The sequence below is a fragment of the Nomascus leucogenys genome, chromosome 13 (assembly GCF_006542625.1).
Source record: "Nomascus leucogenys isolate Asia chromosome 13, Asia_NLE_v1, whole genome shotgun sequence".
Taxonomy (NCBI): domain Eukaryota; kingdom Metazoa; phylum Chordata; class Mammalia; order Primates; family Hylobatidae; genus Nomascus; species Nomascus leucogenys.
In genome coordinates, this window is record NC_044393.1 from 56,768,802 (window position 1) to 56,789,647 (window position 20,846).

Here is a 20,846-nt window from a genome sequence, read left to right on the forward strand (position 1 = left end):
AAGTACTCTAAAGGAGTTATTTTGAAATGATTATTTCAAGGCATCTTTTCTTTTTCATTAGTGAAATGAAATGATTGGAGATGTATCTCTAAAAGCTTTTTCTAACCATGAGGGTCCATAAAATGCATAATGTAAATGTCTCAACAATTATGGATGGAAAGGAACATTAGATTCAGAGATGATTCACCATGCAAAAGAAATGCAAAAGCAGGATGTAGATCACACTAATTAGATTTGAAAAAGGTTTGGGATCTAAAAATGTGTTCTATATAAAGCATGTTATTGATGCTTGAAAAATGGTGATAATAGTAACATGATGTCATCCTAGCTTGGGGGGAATGATACCATACAAAAATAATGTGTCAACATTAAGAATGGAGTTTGAGTCTTTAAAGACCCACCGATTAGCTTCTAAAACAATGTAAGGCCATGTACACATATCTGAGAATTGGTGAGTATGTCAAGAATTGCTCAATTTTATAACAGTGCCATAATCCCATACTATTACACTCCATCCATTCAACAAATATTACCAAGTGCTTACTACAGGCCGGGTACTATGCTAAACAGTGAGAATAGACAGAGGAGGCAGAATAACATAGTGATTAAGATCATGAGGCTAGGTGTGGTGGCTCATGCCTGTAATCCCAGCAGTTTGGGAGGCTGACACAGGTGGATCACTTGAGCCCATGAGTTCAAGATCAGCTTGGGCAACATGACAAAACCTTGTCCCTACTAATAATACAAAAAAAAATTAGACATGCATGGTGGCACGCACCTGTAGTCCCAGCTACTTGGGAGGCTGAGGTGAGAGGATCACCTGAGCTCAGGAAGTTGAAGCTGCAGTGAGCCAAGATCATGCCACTGCCTTCCAGCCTGGGTGATTGGAGTGAGACCCTGTCTCAAACAACAATAACAGCAACAACAAACAAAAAACCAAAAACAAACAAAAAAGATCACGGACTTTGAACTTCAATAGACTTGAGTTGGCGTCTTGGTTCTCCACCCACTACCCATGATGTTTATACTCAACTTCCCTAAGCCTCAGTGTCCTCAATTGTAAAATGGGAGTATTAATAGTAGCTACCTCTTAGAGCAGTGAGGATTGAAAAAGAATATATGTGTAAGGCACTTAGCACAATATCTGGCACATAGTAAGAATTGAGTTTATTATTATTATTATTATTATCACAGATGAATAGACCTCATGAAGCTCGCCGTTCATTTCCTCTGGACCCAGCCTATTATGAAACATTAGCAAAAGTTTTTGATTCAGCATTATATGGGTCATTCTTGATATATTTTTCCTGTCAAATCCTCAGTTTTCTATTAAAAAGGAAGTTTTTTTTTTTGAGACAGGGTCTTGCCCTATTGCCTGGGCTGGAACACAGTAGCACAGTCATAGCTCACTGCAACGTCCATCTCCCTGTGTCAAGTGATTCTTCCCCCTCAGCCTCATGAGTAGCTGGAACTACAGGCGTGCACCACCACACCTGGCTAATTTTCTTTTTCTTTGTTGAATTTTAGTGGAGGCAATGTCTCGCTATGTTGCCCAGGTTAGTCTCAAACTCCTGAGTTCAAGTGATCCTCTCACCTTGGCCTCCCAAAGTTCTGGGATTACAGGAGTGAGCCACCATGTCCAGCCCATATTTTAAAATTAAAATTAAAAATTTTAAGATTTTATTTTGGTAGAGACAGGGGTTTTGCAATGTCGCCCAGGCTGGTCTTGAACCCCTGGCCTCAAGCAGTCCTCTTACTGCATGCCTCCTAATGTGTTGGGATTATAGGTGTGAGCCACTGCACTTGGCCAATCCTTAGTTCTTTTTGAGCCTCTGGCTGCCTTATTTTGACAGGCTCTGTAACTTTTGCAGCCCCTGGCACATCTTTCTTTTACTTACTTTTACATTTTCTCCATCAAATGTTCACTCATTTATTCCTTCATTCTCATTCATTCAGTTTATCTATTCAATAAACATATATTGAATACTTACCACGTGCCAGGCACTGTTCACTCCCTATACAAACCCAGTGACTCATTAACCTACCAAGACATCTCTTACTGAGTATACTCACCTCATTGGGCAAACATTGCTAGGCCTTCATCTACACAGATCACAAGAGGTCCAAACTAATTGTTGACCTGGGTCCATGGCCATTGCAGGACCCCTGCAGAACAGGAGAAATAGTTCTGGTCTTGTGGGATTATGTTTAATAAGAAACTTTCTGCAAATGATTTCACTTTGACAGGGACAAAAGTGACCAGGAAACACTAGGCCAAGGTCAAAAATAGTTTTTAAACCAAGTGCAGTCATTATGTAACTTATTTCCTGTTGAATATTTTTCTTGAAGTCTCAGTTTAGCATACAGCATAGAATTTTGCAAGAAACTCCTCACAGGCCACCCAAGTTGGAGAAGGTATTTCAGTCATCTCTATATGGTGGTGAATATAAGTTTGCTCTTCTGAAAACAAAAAAAAAAACAAAAAACAGCAGGTCTGAAAATGATTGCGTAGGGTTAAATGAGCTGCTTAGTCCCTGAACAGAGAATTTTGCTTATGACATCAGCATTACAATTATACATGAAATAATCCTTCAATAAAGGCAGAGTAGTAGAGGATTCTCCCAGGAAAGATTGTAAGATTGTTGCAAAATACTTTACCTGGAATGTTAACTTATCTTTGTTCTAAGGTTGCACTTTGGTTTGTCCTGGCCTCTCCCCCAAAGGGGCACTGACAGCTAGAAATAATGAATGCAAAGAAATAGGGGAGAAAATATTAGAAGAAAAAGAAATCAGTTAATTTACAAATGTCAGAGATACTGGATGTAGGAGGCAGAAGGGAGAATGACAGGGTATTGGCAGCAATTTAGAGTTAGTTAATACCCTTGATGCTACCATGTAGCTACTCAGTTATCTAAGCAAATCCCAGTCCACTTAGGGGTTGATTTTCCACCGTTCAATTTGAATGGTTTGTCTCAGTAGACAAGGGTGAGAGCTTTGAAAGCCACCACTAAGCTTGATTAGATTTGTTACTTTGTACCTACTTCAGTATGTAAAATTTATACCATTATATTAGAGTAACACTTTAAGGATTGATATATACATGTATACACAAAAGATATGGAAGGAAATGCGTGACAGCAAAAGGTGGTTGTGAAGGGTTGGTGATATTCATGGAGATAAAAAACAAAAATAAATTCAGCTCCAATAGTAAACCGATCAATTTTCTCATACACATTATTGGGCATAATTTTTTTCTCATGGCTTCATAAACCCAGGTAATCCTGGGCAAGAACAAAGAAATTATCTAAATGAAATTGTCCTAAAATTTTCCAAACACAACAGGAAATACAGTAAAATATTATCTATAATGAAAAATTCATTATCATAATTTGAATTACTTGGAATAATAAGTTAAAATACAGAATCATACGTGTATCCATACTATTAACATATTTTATGGTATTTTAACAGTAAACTAAATTAGAAGTACTGTTCAGTGTTTTTGTAGAGTCTAATTGCTATGTCGTTAAGTATAATCTTATATTATTATATAATATAATCTTATCTTATTATATAATATAATCTCATTATATAATCTTATATAATATAATCTTATCTTATTATATAATCTTATGTAATATAATCTTATCCTATTATATAATCTTATATAAGATAATCTTTTCTTATTATATAATATTATATAATATCTTATCCTATTATATAATCTTATATAATATAATCTTACATAATATAATCTTATATAATATAATCCTATATAATATAATCTTATATAATATAATCTTATCTTATTATATAATCTTATCTTATATAATATAACTTTATCTTATTATATAATCTTATATTATATAATATAACCTTATCTTATTATATAATATAGTCTTTTATTATGTGATATAATCCTATCTTATTATATAATGTAATCTTATTATATAATATCTTATCTGTTATCATATAATCTTATATTATTACATAATGCAATCTTATTACATAATGTAATCTTATGTTATTACATAATGTAATCTTATGTTATTACATAATGTAATCTTATATTACATAATATAGTCTTATATTACATAATATAGTCTTATATTACATAATATAGTCTTATATTACATAATATAGTCTTATATTATTACATAATATAGTCTTATATTATTACATAATATAGTCTTATATTATTACATAATATAATCTTCTATTACATAATATAATCTTCTATTATTACATAGTATAATCTTCTATTATTACATAGTATAATCTTCTATTATTACACAGTATAATCTTATATTACATAATATAATCCTATACTATTACATAATATAATCCTATACTATTACATAATATAATCCTATACTATTACATAATATAATCCTATACTATTACATAATATAATCTTATATTTTTACATAATATAATCTTATATTACATAATATAATCTTATATTATTACATAATATAATCTTATATTACATAATATAATCTTATATTATTACATAATATAATCTTATAACATAATATAATCTTATATTACATAATATAATCTTATATTATTACATAATATAATCTTATATTATTACATAATATAATCTTATATTACATAATATAATCTTATATTATTACATAATATAATCTTATATTGTTACATAATATAATCTTATATAATCTTATCTTTTTACATAATATAATCTTATCTTATATAATCTTATCTTATTACATAATATAATCTTATCTTATTACATAATATAATCTTATCTTATTACATAATATAATCTTATCTTATTACATAATATAATCTTATCTTATTATATAATATAATCTTATCTTATTACATAATATAATCTTATCTTATTATATAATATAATCTCATATTATATAATATAATCTTATCTTATTATATAATCTTATCTTATTATATAATTTTATCTTATTATATAATCTTATCTTATATAATATAACTTTATCTTATTATATAATCTTATGTTATATAATATAACCTTATCTTATTATATAATATAGTCTTTTATTATGTGATATGACCTTATTATATAATATAGTCTTATCTTATTATGTGATATAATCCTATCTTATTATATAATGTAATCTTATTATATAATATCTCATCTGTTATTATATAATCTTATATTATTACATAATGCAATCTTATTACATAATGTAATCTTATGTTATTACATAATGTAATCTTATGTTATTACATAATGTAATCGTATGTTATTACATAATGTAATCTTATGTTATTACATAATGCAATCTTATATTACATAATATAGTCTTATATTACATAATATAGTCTTATATTACATAATATAGTCTTATATTATTACATAATATAGTCTTATATTATTACATAATATAATCTTCTATTACATAATATAATCTTCTATTACATAATATAATCTTCTATTATTACATAGTATAATCTTCTATTATTACATAGTATAATCTTCTATTATTACACAGTATAATCTTATATTACATAATATAATCCTATACTATTACATAATATAATCCTATACTATTACATAATATAATCCTATACTATTGCATAATATAATCCTATACTATTACATAATATAATCTTATACTATTACATAATATAATCTTATCTTATTACATAATATAATCTTATCTTATTACATAATATAATCTTATCTTATTACATAATATAATCTTATCTTATTACATAATATAATCTTATCTTATTACATAATATAATCTTATCTTATTACATAATATAATCTTATCTTATTACATAATATAATCTTATCTTATTACATAATATAATCTTATCTTATTATATAATATAATCTTATCTTATTACATAATATAATCTTATCTTATTATATAATATAATCTCATATTATATAATATAATCTTATCTTATTATATAATATAATCTCATATTATTATATAATGTTATCTTATTATATAATATAATCTCATATTATTGTATAATCTTAGCTTATTATATAAGATTATATAATATACATATAATCTTATATTGTATTATTATATAATATTATTATTATACAATAATAATGTAAAGTATTTTTTCTTTTAAGACATCTTTATTATTATCATAAAAAATACAGAGAAGCAAAAATAAATGTAGAAATCACCCAGTTTTTCCTTTCCAAGTAAACAATCATAAAAAACTTGATGTATATATATATATTGCAGTAATTGTATGTATGTAATGGTCTCTGTATCAACCAACACATTTTTATCATTTTACTGAAAATTTGAATGTTGTTTGATGCTTATATCATGGTTTTTCATGTGGAAAGATTCATATGAGAATTCATTGTGTGTGTGTGCGTGTGTGTGTGCTCGTGTCTGTGTAGCAGCAGGAAGTATATAAAATTATTTTCTTTTTATAGACACTGGTTGAGATTTTTCAAAATATTGGTGATACCAATCTTGCTGATTTCACTGCTGGATTACTCACCATTGTCGTCTGTATGGTGGTTAAGGAATTAAATGATCGGTTTAGACACAAAATCCCAGTCCCTATTCCTATAGAAGTAATTGTGGTAAGTAGAATATGTAGTTAGAAAGTTCAGCATTATTTGGTTGACAAGCAAGGAATTATTAAGACCAATGGTGTTTTTAACATCTTTTGTTTTATTTCAGACGATAATTGCTACTGCCATTTCATATGGAGCCAACCTGGAAAAAAATTACAATGCTGGCATTGTTAAATCCATCCCAAGAGGGTGAGTGCGCTGTTCCTCTTAGACAGTACTAATACATTAAGTCAGTAAGTCAGTCCTTTTTATTTAAATGAAACCTTTTATTCAAGCTTCATTTCACTGATGCTCCTTCAGTAGTCCTATTTGTGTGTGATCTTGAAGAAACAACCATAAGACACACAGTATGTGTGTAGATAAACGTCAAGCCATTTGTTTAAAAGCAGCCCGTGTATGCTCTTTTTTCTTCATTTTCTTAAAACATGGCAGGACATGTACAGTTAACACCAGACTCCTGATTTAAACTTATACATAACATTATAATATAATATAAATAGAATCATTTCTTAGTAACATCTATTGCACTGTGAACAATCTGCTTAAGGAATCAGGGACATCTGGCCTAAATTCTCTATCATTTAGTTTAATCAATTTTGGATAATAATTATATCCCTCGTACCTATAAGTAAAATGCATTATCTTCAAGGGAAGTTTTAGAAACATTTGGTAGTTTGGTGAATTAGAAGAGTAAAAGACCAAGGTCCTGCATTCATCTCTGTCACCTTCCAGTTTTGTGACCTGAGGAGATTCTCTTATGTAAGACAAGGATAGTGAAAACAGCTGAAGCCTCAACTCAAGCTTATTATGAAACACCAGTGAGATCTCTCATGAAATGAAGCGTAGTCAAGATACCCTACACCACAATCTTCTCATATGGGGTTACAAAGGAAGCCTAGATGTTTATCATATTTGTAACTTTCACTCATAACATTTAAGACCAGACTTGCTATTAATCAAGAAGTACTAGTTTTCCCTAAGACTAGAAGAGTTTGGTACCAGTGTTTCTACCAGGAAAAGGAGTGGAGGGAAGGGAAGGGCATGGAGCCACTGTTTGGTACCAGTGTTTGTTTTCCATGCTCTTAGTAGAAACTTCCTCAGGCAAGCTTATTCCCAGAGCTTATTCTACAGGGAACCGCTGTATTCCCATTTGATGAATCTTATAATTTCTTCTAATAATCTGTTCCAAACTATTTGAAAAAGCACAGCTGGGTACATGGGACTTAATTGACATGCTATCCGTTATAGTGTTTCTCAAACTTACATTTTTGTAAGAATCACATGGGATCCTTTTTCACACAGATTCCTGGTTCCTACCCCAAACCTGTTGAATCAGGCTTTCCAGAGGAGGGGCTCTGGAATTAATATTTTTCAAAAGTGCCTCAAGTGATTCTTGCCCTCAAGGAAACTGGGGAAACTCTTTAAGAGAGGATCAACAAATCTAATCAAACAATTAGATAATTTCATTAGTTAGAAACAATTACAGAGAAAGATACTTTACAGATCTCTTTTGTCAGGCTTCCTAGGATCTATCAAGTTATAGGTGGTCCACAGAGCAGGCCCTGTCCCATCCATCCGTGTTCCATTAGTTGGTTTGGGGAACTCATTTCTTCTGCCCTAAATTATCCTTCCAGGTCCTCTGCAGAGCTTTCCTGTGCGCTCCTCCTGAGAACAGATTTCTAGCCTCTGGCCCTTGAGTTTAATGAAGCTGAATGCTTTGACAGACCACCTGGTCAGCTTGGTCAGCTAGTTTAACCTGCCTGGCCCCGGGGACTTTAAGCTCCTCCACGAGGGCAGTGACCCCATTGGTGTTGTTCAACTCTGTCCCAGAGCACAGAGCTCATCTCACAGTAAGCTCTCAGAAAACATTTGTTGAAGGAATAAAATACCCAAGCCTATGTCATTATAAACAAGCCACAACAAAGGCCTTGGTTATCTGATCTCACTTGGTAGCACAGAAGCAATTCTGACGATATTAACAAACCTGAATAAGAAAGAGTGGAGTGGAGAGATTGGAAAAAAGCAAGCAGAGTATTAAAGTGGCCCTGAGGTGAGCACAGTGAAAGGAAGAGGGACAGAGAGATTGCGATATGCCCCCTTTTGATCTCCTCCCTGCTTCAATCCTCCATTAAGGCTGCTGCTGGTAGTTCCCTTTATCCTACTGAGGGTGGGGACCATAAATTAGGATCACTCCTAACCCAGGACCATAGGTTAGGACCGTAAGTTAGTCCCCAATAACAACGTCCCATTGGACAGCCAAAAACAGTGGCTCCATGCCCTTCTCTCCACTCCCTTTCCTGGTAGAAACATACAACTTTTCCTTGTCCAGTCAACATCTAAGTGCCCCACTAGGATTCACTCATTCTCTCATCCTGGGTGCTTTCTTAACCAGCAGACACTATGAGGGCCAGTCACGTGCCTCTCTTCTCATGCAACTGGTCCTTATCTGCAACTCATAATCTGCCCAGTTCCTCACTCATCCTGCCCAGGCTTCTCTTTTACCTTTTCTGTTACAGTGATGTGTGTGTGTGTGTGTGTGTGCACGCGTGTGTGGATGCGCATGTGTATGTGTAAACCCATAAGAAGATTGACAGCTCTGTCCTTTAAATTTTAATCCCTATTCACTCTCTTGCCTCCTGTCCTCGTCAGTTCCAGAGGTCCTCTTGTTGTCATGTTTGTTACTCTTTCTTTCATTCTCTTTCTTCCTTCCCTTCCCTCCCTTCCCTCCTTTTCTTCCCCTTCCTTCCTTCCTTCCTTCCTTTGTTCCTTCCTTCCTTTCTCTCTCTTTTTCTTTCTCTTTCTTTCTTTTTCTTTCTTTCTCTCTTTCTTTCTTTCTTTCTTTCTTTCCTTCCTTCCTTCCTTCCTTCCGTCTTTCTTTCTTTTTCTTTCTTTCTTTCTTTCTTTTTCTTTCTTTCTTTTTTCTTTCTTTTTCTTTTCCTTCTTTCCTTTTCTGAAACAGAACCTCACTCTGTCACCCAGCATGGAATTCAGTGGCATAATCTCAGCTCACTGCAACCTCTGCCTCCCAGCTTCCAGCAATTCTCCTGCCTCAGCCTCCTGAGTAGCTGGGACTACAGGCACACACTACCATGCCTGGTTAATTTTTAGTAGAGACGGGGTTTCACCGTGTTGGCCAGGCTGGCCTCAAACTCCTGACCTCAGGTGATCCACCTGCCTCAGCCACCCAAAGTGCTGGGATTACAGGCACTGTTATAGATCCCTTTTGTCAGGTTTCCTAGGATGTATCAAGTTATAGGTGGCCCACAGAACATGCTCTGTCCTATCAATCTGGGTTCCATTCATTGGTTTGGGGAACTCAGGCCTACTGTTGTTTTTAAAGTATGTGCTTTGCAGTTGTACTTGAAAGCGTGGCACAGGGGCAAAGCCAACAAAACTACAGGGTTTTTTTCATGGCTGCTTTCTGAGGGCTACTCTTCTCCTCTAGCCAGAGTGGTGGTGCATTTGCCAAGTGTTCAGACCCAGTCTGAAGTACTCTGGTATTCTGTTTGGTATTCTGTTTATGACGCTGGCCTGTCGTTTGTGGAATTTTGGGCCCTTCAGGGTTCACTTCTCCTGATCTTCATCTTTTCAGATAAGTGTGTGTTCACATGCTCATTCCCTTGGGCTCTTCATAGTGTTGTCTTATGATCAGGCCTGACATGCTTGGCTGGATCCAAACAGGCCCACTGAGCAAAAAATTTGGAGAGTTATATCCACAGAAGGAGGGCAAGGGCAAGGGCAAGGGCAAGGAAAAAAGGCTTACTTACAGGTCATGAGAAGATATCCAGATGGGACTTCAATTGGTTTGGGGCAAATAATTGGCATACTTAGGGTTCAGCAAGACAGCAGACATGAATGGCAGGAGTATGACAGACTTGGGTTCTCCCAATATATACCAAGAACCTACTATATGTGTAGACACTAATTACTTACACGAGTGATTCCTCATTGAATCTTATGAGAAGAGTATATAGTCCCCATTTGACAGCTGAGGAAACCGGGACGTGGTGGGTTTAAATAACATGCCTAAAGTCATTTGAGAGTGATTCTCGTCCTTTGCACTTTACACTTTGCAACCCTGGATAATCAAGGATCAGGTCATATTTGGAGAACTAGGCAGCCAGGCAGGCAAAGTGCATTAGGCTGCTATCAAAACTAAACTGTATGTGAAACTGGAAATTTACCCTGACAAGTCCTAGTGACCTGAAGTAGGGTTGACTGGGTCTCAGGAGCAAGTCAGGAGCCTGTTTTGAGAAGTGTGGTCCCAAGTCACATCCCAACTAGCAGGTGATGTGATGCTGAGTCGCCCAACTGTTGGATCAGGGTTTCCAACATCCTGTCTGTCTACAGATGGGGTTCATTCCAGAGTCTCGTTGTGGTGTAGGATGGGATATAAGGAGAAAAGGAGTCTGAAAATTAACCTCACTGGTAGGGAGAGTAAAGCTACAAGGACAGAGAACCAGACAGATCTTGTTAGGCAGGAAATCGTCTAATATCTAACATTTAGACCTGGACCCACTAACTGACCTCAAGCAAATCACTTCATGTTTCCAGGTCTAAGTTCCTTTATCAACAAGACAAGACAAGAGCGGTGGATTCAACAATACCTAGGATGCTTGCTAGGTTAACTTTCTCTATGGTTTTCTCTCAGAACCTTATTTCTATTTTATTTTTACCACTCTTCTCTAATTATAGGGGAAAATGTGGTTTCCTTATTAAAGAAACTTTAGGCATAAGTGAGGTAGGTCAGGGAGATCGTTCATGGCTGGGGGCCTCTGGAATTACACCATATGGATCGTCATCAAGATATAGGTCTATCTCCCAAATTTTCATATTTGAAACAACCTCATGGTATAACGTGTAGGTTAATTTTTTTATATGGTTTGTAGGGTAGCTCTGGTTTTGTAAAACAGTAGTCATTGGACCCCACAATCATTGAGATATTTTAGTCACTATGGAGCATTGTGATAATTACATTAATTTAATCTTTTTTGCCTTAAGAAGATTTTAAATGTCCTGGCTCTCAAAAAAAGGATTTTCCACTGAGCTCTTTTAGCATCATACATTCTTTGTCTCTTTAACAGACCTGATACCTCTTCAAACACAGTAAATCTCATAGTATGGCTAGAATCTCTTTTAAATTCAAAGACCTCCTTTAAGATGGAATTGTGGAAGAAGAAACACTAACATGTGAAATGGCACAGATGGGGCTGTATGATATTAAAGAATCAGTAACAGCAGATTTATTCATGTGAGAGATAGAGAAGAGTCAGCATGGGTAGGCTCGAAAATAGAGGACAAAGAAATCAGCCAGTGAGATAACACCAACTTCTGATTAAACATTATAAAAGCTGCTACTACCATGTATGTATTTCATGTGCTTTTTGTTCTTTTGGATCAAGTACTTTCACGTCTAATATGTGACTGAGCAGATATAGCATTTGATGAGATGGGGAGAAAGAATGGTGGTCAAATCTTCACAGCATTTTTCACTTAAAAACTCACTAGGTTTTTGCCTCCTGAACTTCCACCTGTGAGCTTGTTCTCGGAGATGCTGGCTGCATCATTTTCCATCGCTGTGGTGGCTTATGCTATTGCAGTGTCAGTAGGAAAAGTATATGCCACCAAGTATGATTACACCATCGATGGGAACCAGGTATGGGTGCCCTTTTGCTGAACTGGTTTTATAGGGCTGGAAACGGGAAAAAAACATAAATGGAAAAGATTTTGGTGTCAGCTAAAGAAGGGGTTGGATTCTTTCACCAGACCTTATTGGGTTGGTTTTCCTCTTGCGTTTGCTAATTAGAAATTATTTTGGAATAGGCACACTGCATCACTTTGCTTTTTTAAGAAATAAGTTGAAATAACACTAATTTTAAAAGAGCTAATTCAGTCAGGTCATAAATAACATTCAAAGTGAACATATTAGGTCAGAAAGAGAATTCTTCATGTAACCCACTACCTCTTGGCAATTATTTTTAATGGCAGTTATAATGTGACAAAACAGTGCAACAAACATTAATAATAGTTGTGACCACTTTAAATTGAGGTGGTTCACTGTGCAGTTAATATATACAGGCAATTTTTGTAGGCATGTGATACATTGCCAGGTAAGCTGATTTCACACTGCTTGCAAATTTGCAAGTTCTGTGTCTGTTTCTGAAAATACAGTATAGCAATGACAGTGGTTAAATGGTTAGTAATCAAGCAGAATAACAGCACTGCTAGTCGTAATATGCTTCATAGCGAATATTCAACCACAGAAAAACACTTTAGGTGAGAGCTGCAGACATTCCATTCACTAGGCAGTGAAAAAGCTTAGCAAACGATCAGGTGCTATGTCTTGTCAACTTTAAAAATTATCGAGAGCAATGAGACCTCTCTCAGATGGTATGGAGTCCAAACTCCTGATGTCGTAGAAGGACCCCAAGTACCTATCACGGTAAAAAGTAAACTAGACCACCACGCAGGGTGGGCATGGGAGTTTTCGTTCTTAATGTACTTCCTGAAATACTCAGCGAAGGTCTTGCAAAGATTCAATTTGTAGGATCGTTGTCATCCAGTCTCTCCCTTAGGAATTCATTGCCTTTGGGATCAGCAACATCTTCTCAGGATTCTTCTCTTGTTTTGTGGCCACCACTGCTCTGTCCCGCACGGCCGTCCAGGAGAGCACTGGAGGAAAGACACAGGTAGGAACAACAGCCTTATGATATCCATCTCAGAGAACAAGTCGAGGAATGGCAACCGAAGAAGGCTGGCACAGAGCTTAGCAGGACAATTTGCCTTTCAGACTTGTACTTCCTAATCTGATTCACCTCAGGCCTATTCCTCTTGTTCCACTCCCTCACCTGAAATCTCTTAAAAAACAACATGTATGGTTTTCTGATACAGTGATTCTCAAATCTATTTGTCAGTGCTTACCTGACATGTAGCTACACTTACCTGCTTCTCCATGGTCAATAACAACTGACAAGGAATCAGTAATGAAGGATGCTGATTTTTGTTAATTTGTTACCTGGGGAGACAGACAGCCCTAGTAAAAGCACTTCCTGGCTTTAGGAGTTATTCTATTTTCAGGAAAGTGAAAAGCTCTATTCACATTTCCTTTACAAGGATCAGGAACTTCCTCCAGGGGTATTTGGTCCCAAAGAACAACAGTTTGCTAGCCAAGAATATTTTTGTTGTAACATTTTTGGCATTTCTTCCTGAGTAAGATTTATGTTCTTGAAGTTCTACATGTGGGTTTAATCTTATCTTTTGAATGTGGTTTGCAGTTGTTGCCTTTACAAGGTGGCCAAAAAGCCAGCATCCTAGTTATTCTCTGGATAATCCCTCCTTCAGCGTTCAGAAAGCTCAGGAGCCATGCTCAACGGCCACTCTTTCCAGCAGGCGAAGAGACCACACCAAGCAGATGGGCACAAGGGACAGACTCAGGAATTGTGCTTCTGTCTCTTATGCCTTGAGGTCTTTATCTTCCCAACACAGAAAGAACTATTATTTAGGAGTAAGAAGTGCATTGAGACTACAAGGAACAACAAACCCAAACTACGTAGTGCAATACACACACACACACACGCATGCACGCACACACACAGAGTCTTCACAGTCTTCAAATGGGTTTTACTAAGGTGGGGACACTTAAAAAATAAATATAAGTCGGGCATAGTGGCTCATGCTTGTAATCCCAGCACTTTGGGAGGCTGAGGTGGGCGGATCAGTTGAGGTCAGGAGTTCGAGACTAACCTGGCCAACATGGTGAAACCCCTTCTCTACTAAAAATGCAAAAATTAGCTAGGTGTGGCGGTGGATGCTTGTAATCCCAGCTACTTGGGAGGCTGAGGCAGGAGAATCGCTTGAACCTGGGAGGTGGAGGTTGCAGTGAGCCGAGATCATGCCATTGCACTCCAGCCTGGGTGACAAGAGCTAGACTCTGTGTCATATATATGTAAATATATATATATACACACACAAATATATATATATATATTCTCATATATATATATATATGAGAATAACTGAAAAAACTAATGACTCCAACAGTGACTTGCCCAGGGAGAGCTTTAATTGTCCCCAATATGCATGTGATGCTCCTTTCCTATTTATAATGGATCTTGTGACAATCTTGGAAGAATCGGCCTTTTCCAGTTTTTTGGCTGCTTTTCAACAGAAAAATTTATTTTCAGAATTTTTCTTAATTTTTTTTTTTTTGCAAATATTTCCAGCTCTGAGGGAGCAGGTAAAATAATACAGCTCATATCCGGAGGCATAGCCAGAGATCTGTGGTCAAGGGGAAGAGGTCAGAGCCAATTTCCAAAGCTGTGCCCATTTCAGGCTGCAGCTGTCAGCAGCAGGAACTTCTGCTGCTTTCATTTGAGACAGAGCACTGACAAGCTCTCCAGAGCACATGGTCTTTAGCGGGTGCAGGCAAATCTCAAACTGCTGATGTCCATTCTCCTGATGTTACCTCCAGGCTCAAATGAGGCATGGGCTGGCTGTCCCAGTAAGAATGCCCATGTAAAGTGACCTCCTTGGCAGAGGGTTTGGGGGATAATGGTGTTCTGGTAAGCTAATACCCCCGCCACATACTGGCATGTATTATATTTAGGAATGAAGGATGCCAGGATTTCAGCATTAAAGAATGAAACGAGTAAAGAAATGGCTTCATGTTTAATTATTGAAATGTATACTAAATTCTGGGGTTAAAAGTCTAAGTGCCTGAACTGAAATCCAGAGACTGATGGACAAATAAACTGGCAGGGCTTCTCTTGTGTGGCTTCTCGTGTTTTCTCTTATGTTGGAACTTCGATTTCAGCATCTACAAAATGGAAATGATAGTTGCATCCATCTAATAGGGATATTGTGAGAATTAAACAAGAAAATGTAAAGTCTTAGCACATACTTGTAAATGCTCATTGTTTCACTCCTTTAGGCAAGAATAGCATCTTAGCATCTATGATACATATATTGTGCCTGGCACATAAGAAGCACCTGGCATATATTTGCTGTATGAATGAATGGAAGAATGAGTATTGGTGGACACGAACTGTTTTTAGCACATCTACAGATTGTAGAAGAATTAAACATTGGAACTTTTTCTTTCCCTCACCCCCATTTGACTTCCACTGACTCACGGAAAAGTAATTCTGATTACAAACAACTCTTTAGCTCTGATTACCCCCTCCCTTAACAGAATAATTTTTTAGTAACTGAATCTGCTTGTAGATTTAAAGGCTACAGAGTTTCTCACAAACAAGCCTTATCAAGTAAGTACAAATAATTGATCACTCACCGATTTTAATATAGTGGCCAAAATGAGCCTTGGCCACCTATAATTGGAAACTCATTATGACATATACTTGGCAAGTAGGTGGCCACTCTCCTGGCATGAGTTTGGCAGCTGTCTGTGGTCCTTGTCCCCGAATCTCCGTATCTTTCTCCAGTTCACAGAGCTCCCCATTCACAGTGAGATGCAAGTGGCTCGGTAAATACTGGTTGAGTAATTGCATCCAAGGAAGGAAGGGAGGGACAAGGGAAGGAAGGAAAGAAGAAAATGGAAGGAAGGACAAGGGAGAAGAAGGGAAGGAATATGAAGGAAAGCGAAGAGAAGGGAGGGAAGGAGGATATCAGCTTCTCTGCTTAGTCAGGAGAAGGGAAAGAGCACCAGGGTACTGGGAATCTAGGGTGGGGATAGGAAGAGCACAGAAAAGGCAGCCAGACATACAAAGCACGCTTTTTAGTACCTCGTACACATCATATTGCCTCAGGCTGACCCAACTATAATCTAAATATAAATGATCAATCTGCCAGGTAGAGCGAGTGCTTTCTAATTTTCTGTTTATATTTGCTGTGTCTGTCTCCCCTAACTCAGACCTCTTGCACTAGGCAGTACTTGTGCTCAACGCAATCTTCCCAGTTGCTTCCTCTCTGATTGCTTTGCTTGTAGCTCCCTGTCTCCTTTTCTTCTTTGTTTCAGAGCTTCTAATCTTCATCTTGGCTCTGCCCCAGCTGTCTCAGCAGAGAATTCACTGGTCATCTAATCAAACAAGAGAGTAGTCCCCACCCCCTCAGCCTTTCTCATAACTATTACGGATCTTAGGAGAGCTATTTTTGCCAGCAAAGGTAAAGTTTCTGAAGCTTCCTTTTACCCCTGCTATTGCCCCATCACTCCATAGCCACTGTTTCAGGCTGCCTTGGGGCAAAGCTCTGAGCCTGCCTCCGTGGAACTGTCAGAGGCAGCAGCAGACACAATCCCACCTCTCAATGTGCAAATGTGGCATTTTGAATTTGCAGTAGGATGAGTAAATTTATTTTCTCTGAGACTTTAATGAGACCATGTGCTACAAGTACGAAGTGTTATCAGAGTTGCTATTATAGCTGCAGCTTCAATAATGCAGAAGAATCAGCTATGTGCCATGAGAATTTATTTCCCAAGAATATGACAATGATCTCTGTTGTTGGGAAGGGGGCGGGGGTTGGTCCATGTTTCCTGCCATGGCAAATAACTAGAAGGTTGGCCTGAATGGACGCCGAAACTGCAGGTGTGTACTATCTCCAAATAAAATCCCTGTCAAACTGGCTTTAATTTCATAGGATCAGTTTCCGTATTTTCTTTAACTTCTCTGCCATAGCATATACAGATGCCATTTTTGTTCAGTTTTGTAGCTTGAGCAAATAACTCTCACTTTTCTCGACAGTATGGAGCAGAAGGGGGAGGCAGGGAAGTATGAAGTGTGTCTGTGAACAGCTGTCTCATATACACATCCAGTGAGCTGGAAGACACAAGGGAGAAGGAAGAATCCTTTTCATGGGAGGTGTGTGTCTTTCAGGTTGCTGGCATCATCTCTGCTGCGATTGTGATGATCGCCATTCTTGCCCTGGGGAAGCTTCTGGAACCCTTGCAGAAGGTATAACCCTGCTTCTCTGCATACTGATTGCGTAATTTCCCTTCACTACTCTGCTACCAGATAAATAACAGGAGATTTAACAATCGTCACATGGAAAACCATTCCCTGAATAACACAGCCTTCTCTGTCTCTCTTGGCAGTCGGTCTTGGCAGCTGTCGTAATTGCCAACCTGAAAGGGATGTTTATGCAGGTGTGTGACATTCCTCGTCTGTGGAGGCAGAATAAGATTGATGCTGTAAGTCACCTACCACCCATTTTTATCTGAAATAAGATTTGGTTCTTATATGCTTCCTGCCATATCACTATATTCCCCCCATCCCCTAAGTCTCACTTGCGCTTTGGGAACTCCAGAGGAGAAATTCGAATTGTGGGGATAAATCAAAGCCATGAAGTCTTCCATGTGAGCTGCATTTTGTGAAGATTATGAATCTCTGGGAGGGTCAATTTCCAGCAAGAATCCCCTATGAGGCTCATTCATACACCTTTGGCCTTCTAAACGCAAAAAGCAAAAAAAATGTTTAAACACCCTTGTTTAGAAGGACAAACAACATACAAAACAATGCAAAAACAAAATACAAAATGTAAAAACCCATGCTGACTTTAACTCTGACTAACATAACCTTCACAACTATTTTGAGAAACTAAAAATCAGAAGCTAAATCCTTCAGAGTTCCTCTCTAATTTAAACCATAAAAAGAATGAGAAGACTTCCTACATATTGATATGGAAAATTTTCCAAGACAAATCGTTAAGTGAAAAAGAGACCAGAATAGAAATGCTGGGGAAAAGCACAGACACAGGCAGAAATAAAAGCGGATACAAAGAGGGAGGGAATTTGGGAATGGGTGGAGAAGGGGGAGGGTTGTGAGCAAGAGTATTCTCCTTTTTAATGATAATTCCCTTATGAACCATGCAAATATATTAGCTATTCAAATATTTAGAAATAAATAAAATGGGACAGTTGGTCTTAATTGAGAAGCCCAGTTTCTACAGCTACTTAAATATAAAATGAATGAAGTCACAATATTTTTAAAAAGCTGTGATTTGGCCAGGCACAGTGGCTCAGGCCTGTAATCCCAGCACTTTGGGAGGCAGGAGGATCACTTGAGCTCAGGAATTTGAGACCAGCCTGCATAACAGAGTGAGACCTTGTCTCTACTACAAATAAAAAATTAAAAATTAGCCAGGTGTGGTGGTATGTACCTGGGGGTAGTCCCAGCTACTTGAGAGGCTGAGGCGGGAGGATCACTTGAGTCCAGAAGATGGAGGCTGCAGTGAGCTATCATGGTGCCACTGCACTCCAGCCTGGGCAACAGAGTGTGACCCTGTCTCAAAAGAAAAAAAAAAACTGTAATTTGTTTGTGGATAATTGATCTTATTTTTATAGGTAGTTATCACATGATGGTACCTGATACATTAATATAATTCTTTTCATTTCTATTTTTTTCCCTAGGTTATCTGGGTGTTTACGTGTATAGTGTCCATCATTCTGGGGCTGGATCTCGGTTTACTAGCTGGCCTTATATTTGGACTATTGACTGTGGTCCTGAGAGTTCAGTTGTGAGTAACGTAAAACCCAGATTTCCTATAAACAGAACAACACACTCTGAGCTTTCTTATACCATTTTGATAAATATAGTGAAGCCACTTTCTTTTGTTATAGTTACTGTATATTGAGTGCTTCTATGCATTAAGCACACAGTGTTTTACAGACATACTTAATCTTCAAAAATAGCCAATGAATAGGTTTGATTAGTCTCATTCTACAGGTGAGAAAAGAGAAATTCAGAAAGGCTAAGAAGCATCCCTAAGATCACACAGCTAGTATGTGGCAGAGCTAAGATTTGAACCTGTGTACCTACTCATGTCCTCCACTGCTGTGCTCTCCTTTTAGTTGTGGTAAGACTAAAAGGTACATAGTTTAGCCAAAGGCTGAAGTTGCTTTGTAGTTTCTTCTTTAAATGAGATGAGGAATGCAAGGCTCTGGGCCCCAGGCTTGGGAAAAGACAGCTGTTATATATTATAGTTAATTTTATTTTTTAAAGCTAGTAACCAAAAGTTACATAACCCAGAACAGGAGGACTTTAAAATAGCTGATGACAGCCAAAATTCATTTAAATCTGTCATATAACCAATAAGGCATATAACCAATAAACCACACAATTATGTGAAGGAAACAGTTAGCTCATACGCAGAGTGAAGGCAGCAAAGACATGATTTAAATAATGGAAAACATCCTGTGAGGGAAGGTGAGGAGACTGAAGGTGGTTTTTGGGTTGGTTTTGTTTTGATTCTAGAGAGGCCTTAGTTAAGTGCCCTCCTGGGCCTACAGGGGAACAGAGTCTTTCTCTCCCTCCTCAATGTGTCCATCATCTTTCCAGACTTCTGGCCCTTGCTTTGCCTGTGCTTGGGCCATGAAAGAAGAAGACACCTGGAAAAACATCAAGATAGATGTCTTCAGCTTAGCATCAGCTCACCTCTCCTGTTCCACCAGCCAGTTCTCCTTCCTGCCCTCCTTCCCTACCTTGGCATATTGGTGCCTACCTCAGCACCCTAAATGATTGCCCAAGGGCCTGAGAAGGTTTGCAGGCTCCCAAAGTGCCCAATTTGCTGCTAGGACACGTCTCAGAAACCCTCCTTAGAAGATGCTGTCTCTCATGCTGTATATGCCTCAGTGTCTGTTTTTTCTTGCTTGGATGTGGTTGGAAAAGAAGGGTTTTACAGAGAGGGATTAGCTTATGAACTTTTAAGTTAAAAATCAGCACAACCCTGCAAGCCAAGGAATAACTGGTGGCACATTTTAGCTGCTAGTTTGGTATCTAGGCTTTTAGCCAACAAAAAGCAGTATCCTCCACAGTATTTAATTTCCAGTAATTATCATGCTGATCCAGAGAGTACAATGCTGAAAGTACACTAAACAGATACTCTTTCTTCAGGAATTGTATTTAGCATGTCTCTAGTCACACAAGAAGAATCACGGAATTTATCTGATTGCATCAGGAACAGGAAATCAATAGTCTGGTTGACAGGAAGGACTTATTTCTGGTCCTCCCGGTCTCCTATTTCTATAAAAAATGACTAAGCCACAAAGAAGTGCCAGGCACTGGAAGACCCAGGGGTTAAAGACAGAGGCTCTGCTGCCCTTTACCTCCAGGCCTTTTCTCACTTCTCTTAAGAAGTTTACTTAACAATAAAAATCAGGATAATACTGATGACCTTTCAGGGTTATGGCAGGGCTTAAATAAGATTTCACATGCGTGAAAGCTCTTTGCTAATCCTATAACGTGTTGTGCACGTGCAAGTATGATGCTCATTATTTCTCTCAGCCATCAGAAGAGAGGCACAGTTCTCCCCTCCCCTGCCGATTCCACACAAA

General features: G+C 37.2%; 1 protein-coding gene across 2 annotated transcripts in view; it reads left to right on the forward strand.

Annotated features, from left to right (window-relative positions):
• SLC26A4 (solute carrier family 26 member 4) overlaps positions 1 to 20,846 on the forward strand; it is a 57,909-nt gene that overhangs the window by 16,773 nt on the left and 20,290 nt on the right. For both annotated transcript variants that reach the window (XM_003268136.3, XM_030826516.1), the window contains exons 7-13: positions 6,419 to 6,571; positions 6,672 to 6,754; positions 12,074 to 12,221; positions 13,141 to 13,254; positions 17,392 to 17,469; positions 17,610 to 17,705; positions 18,924 to 19,030. In XM_003268136.3, coding sequence (XP_003268184.1) covers positions 6,419 to 6,571; positions 6,672 to 6,754; positions 12,074 to 12,221; positions 13,141 to 13,254; positions 17,392 to 17,469; positions 17,610 to 17,705; positions 18,924 to 19,030 — 779 coding nt within the window. The remainder of the gene's footprint in view (positions 1 to 6,418; positions 6,572 to 6,671; positions 6,755 to 12,073; positions 12,222 to 13,140; positions 13,255 to 17,391; positions 17,470 to 17,609; positions 17,706 to 18,923; positions 19,031 to 20,846) is intronic.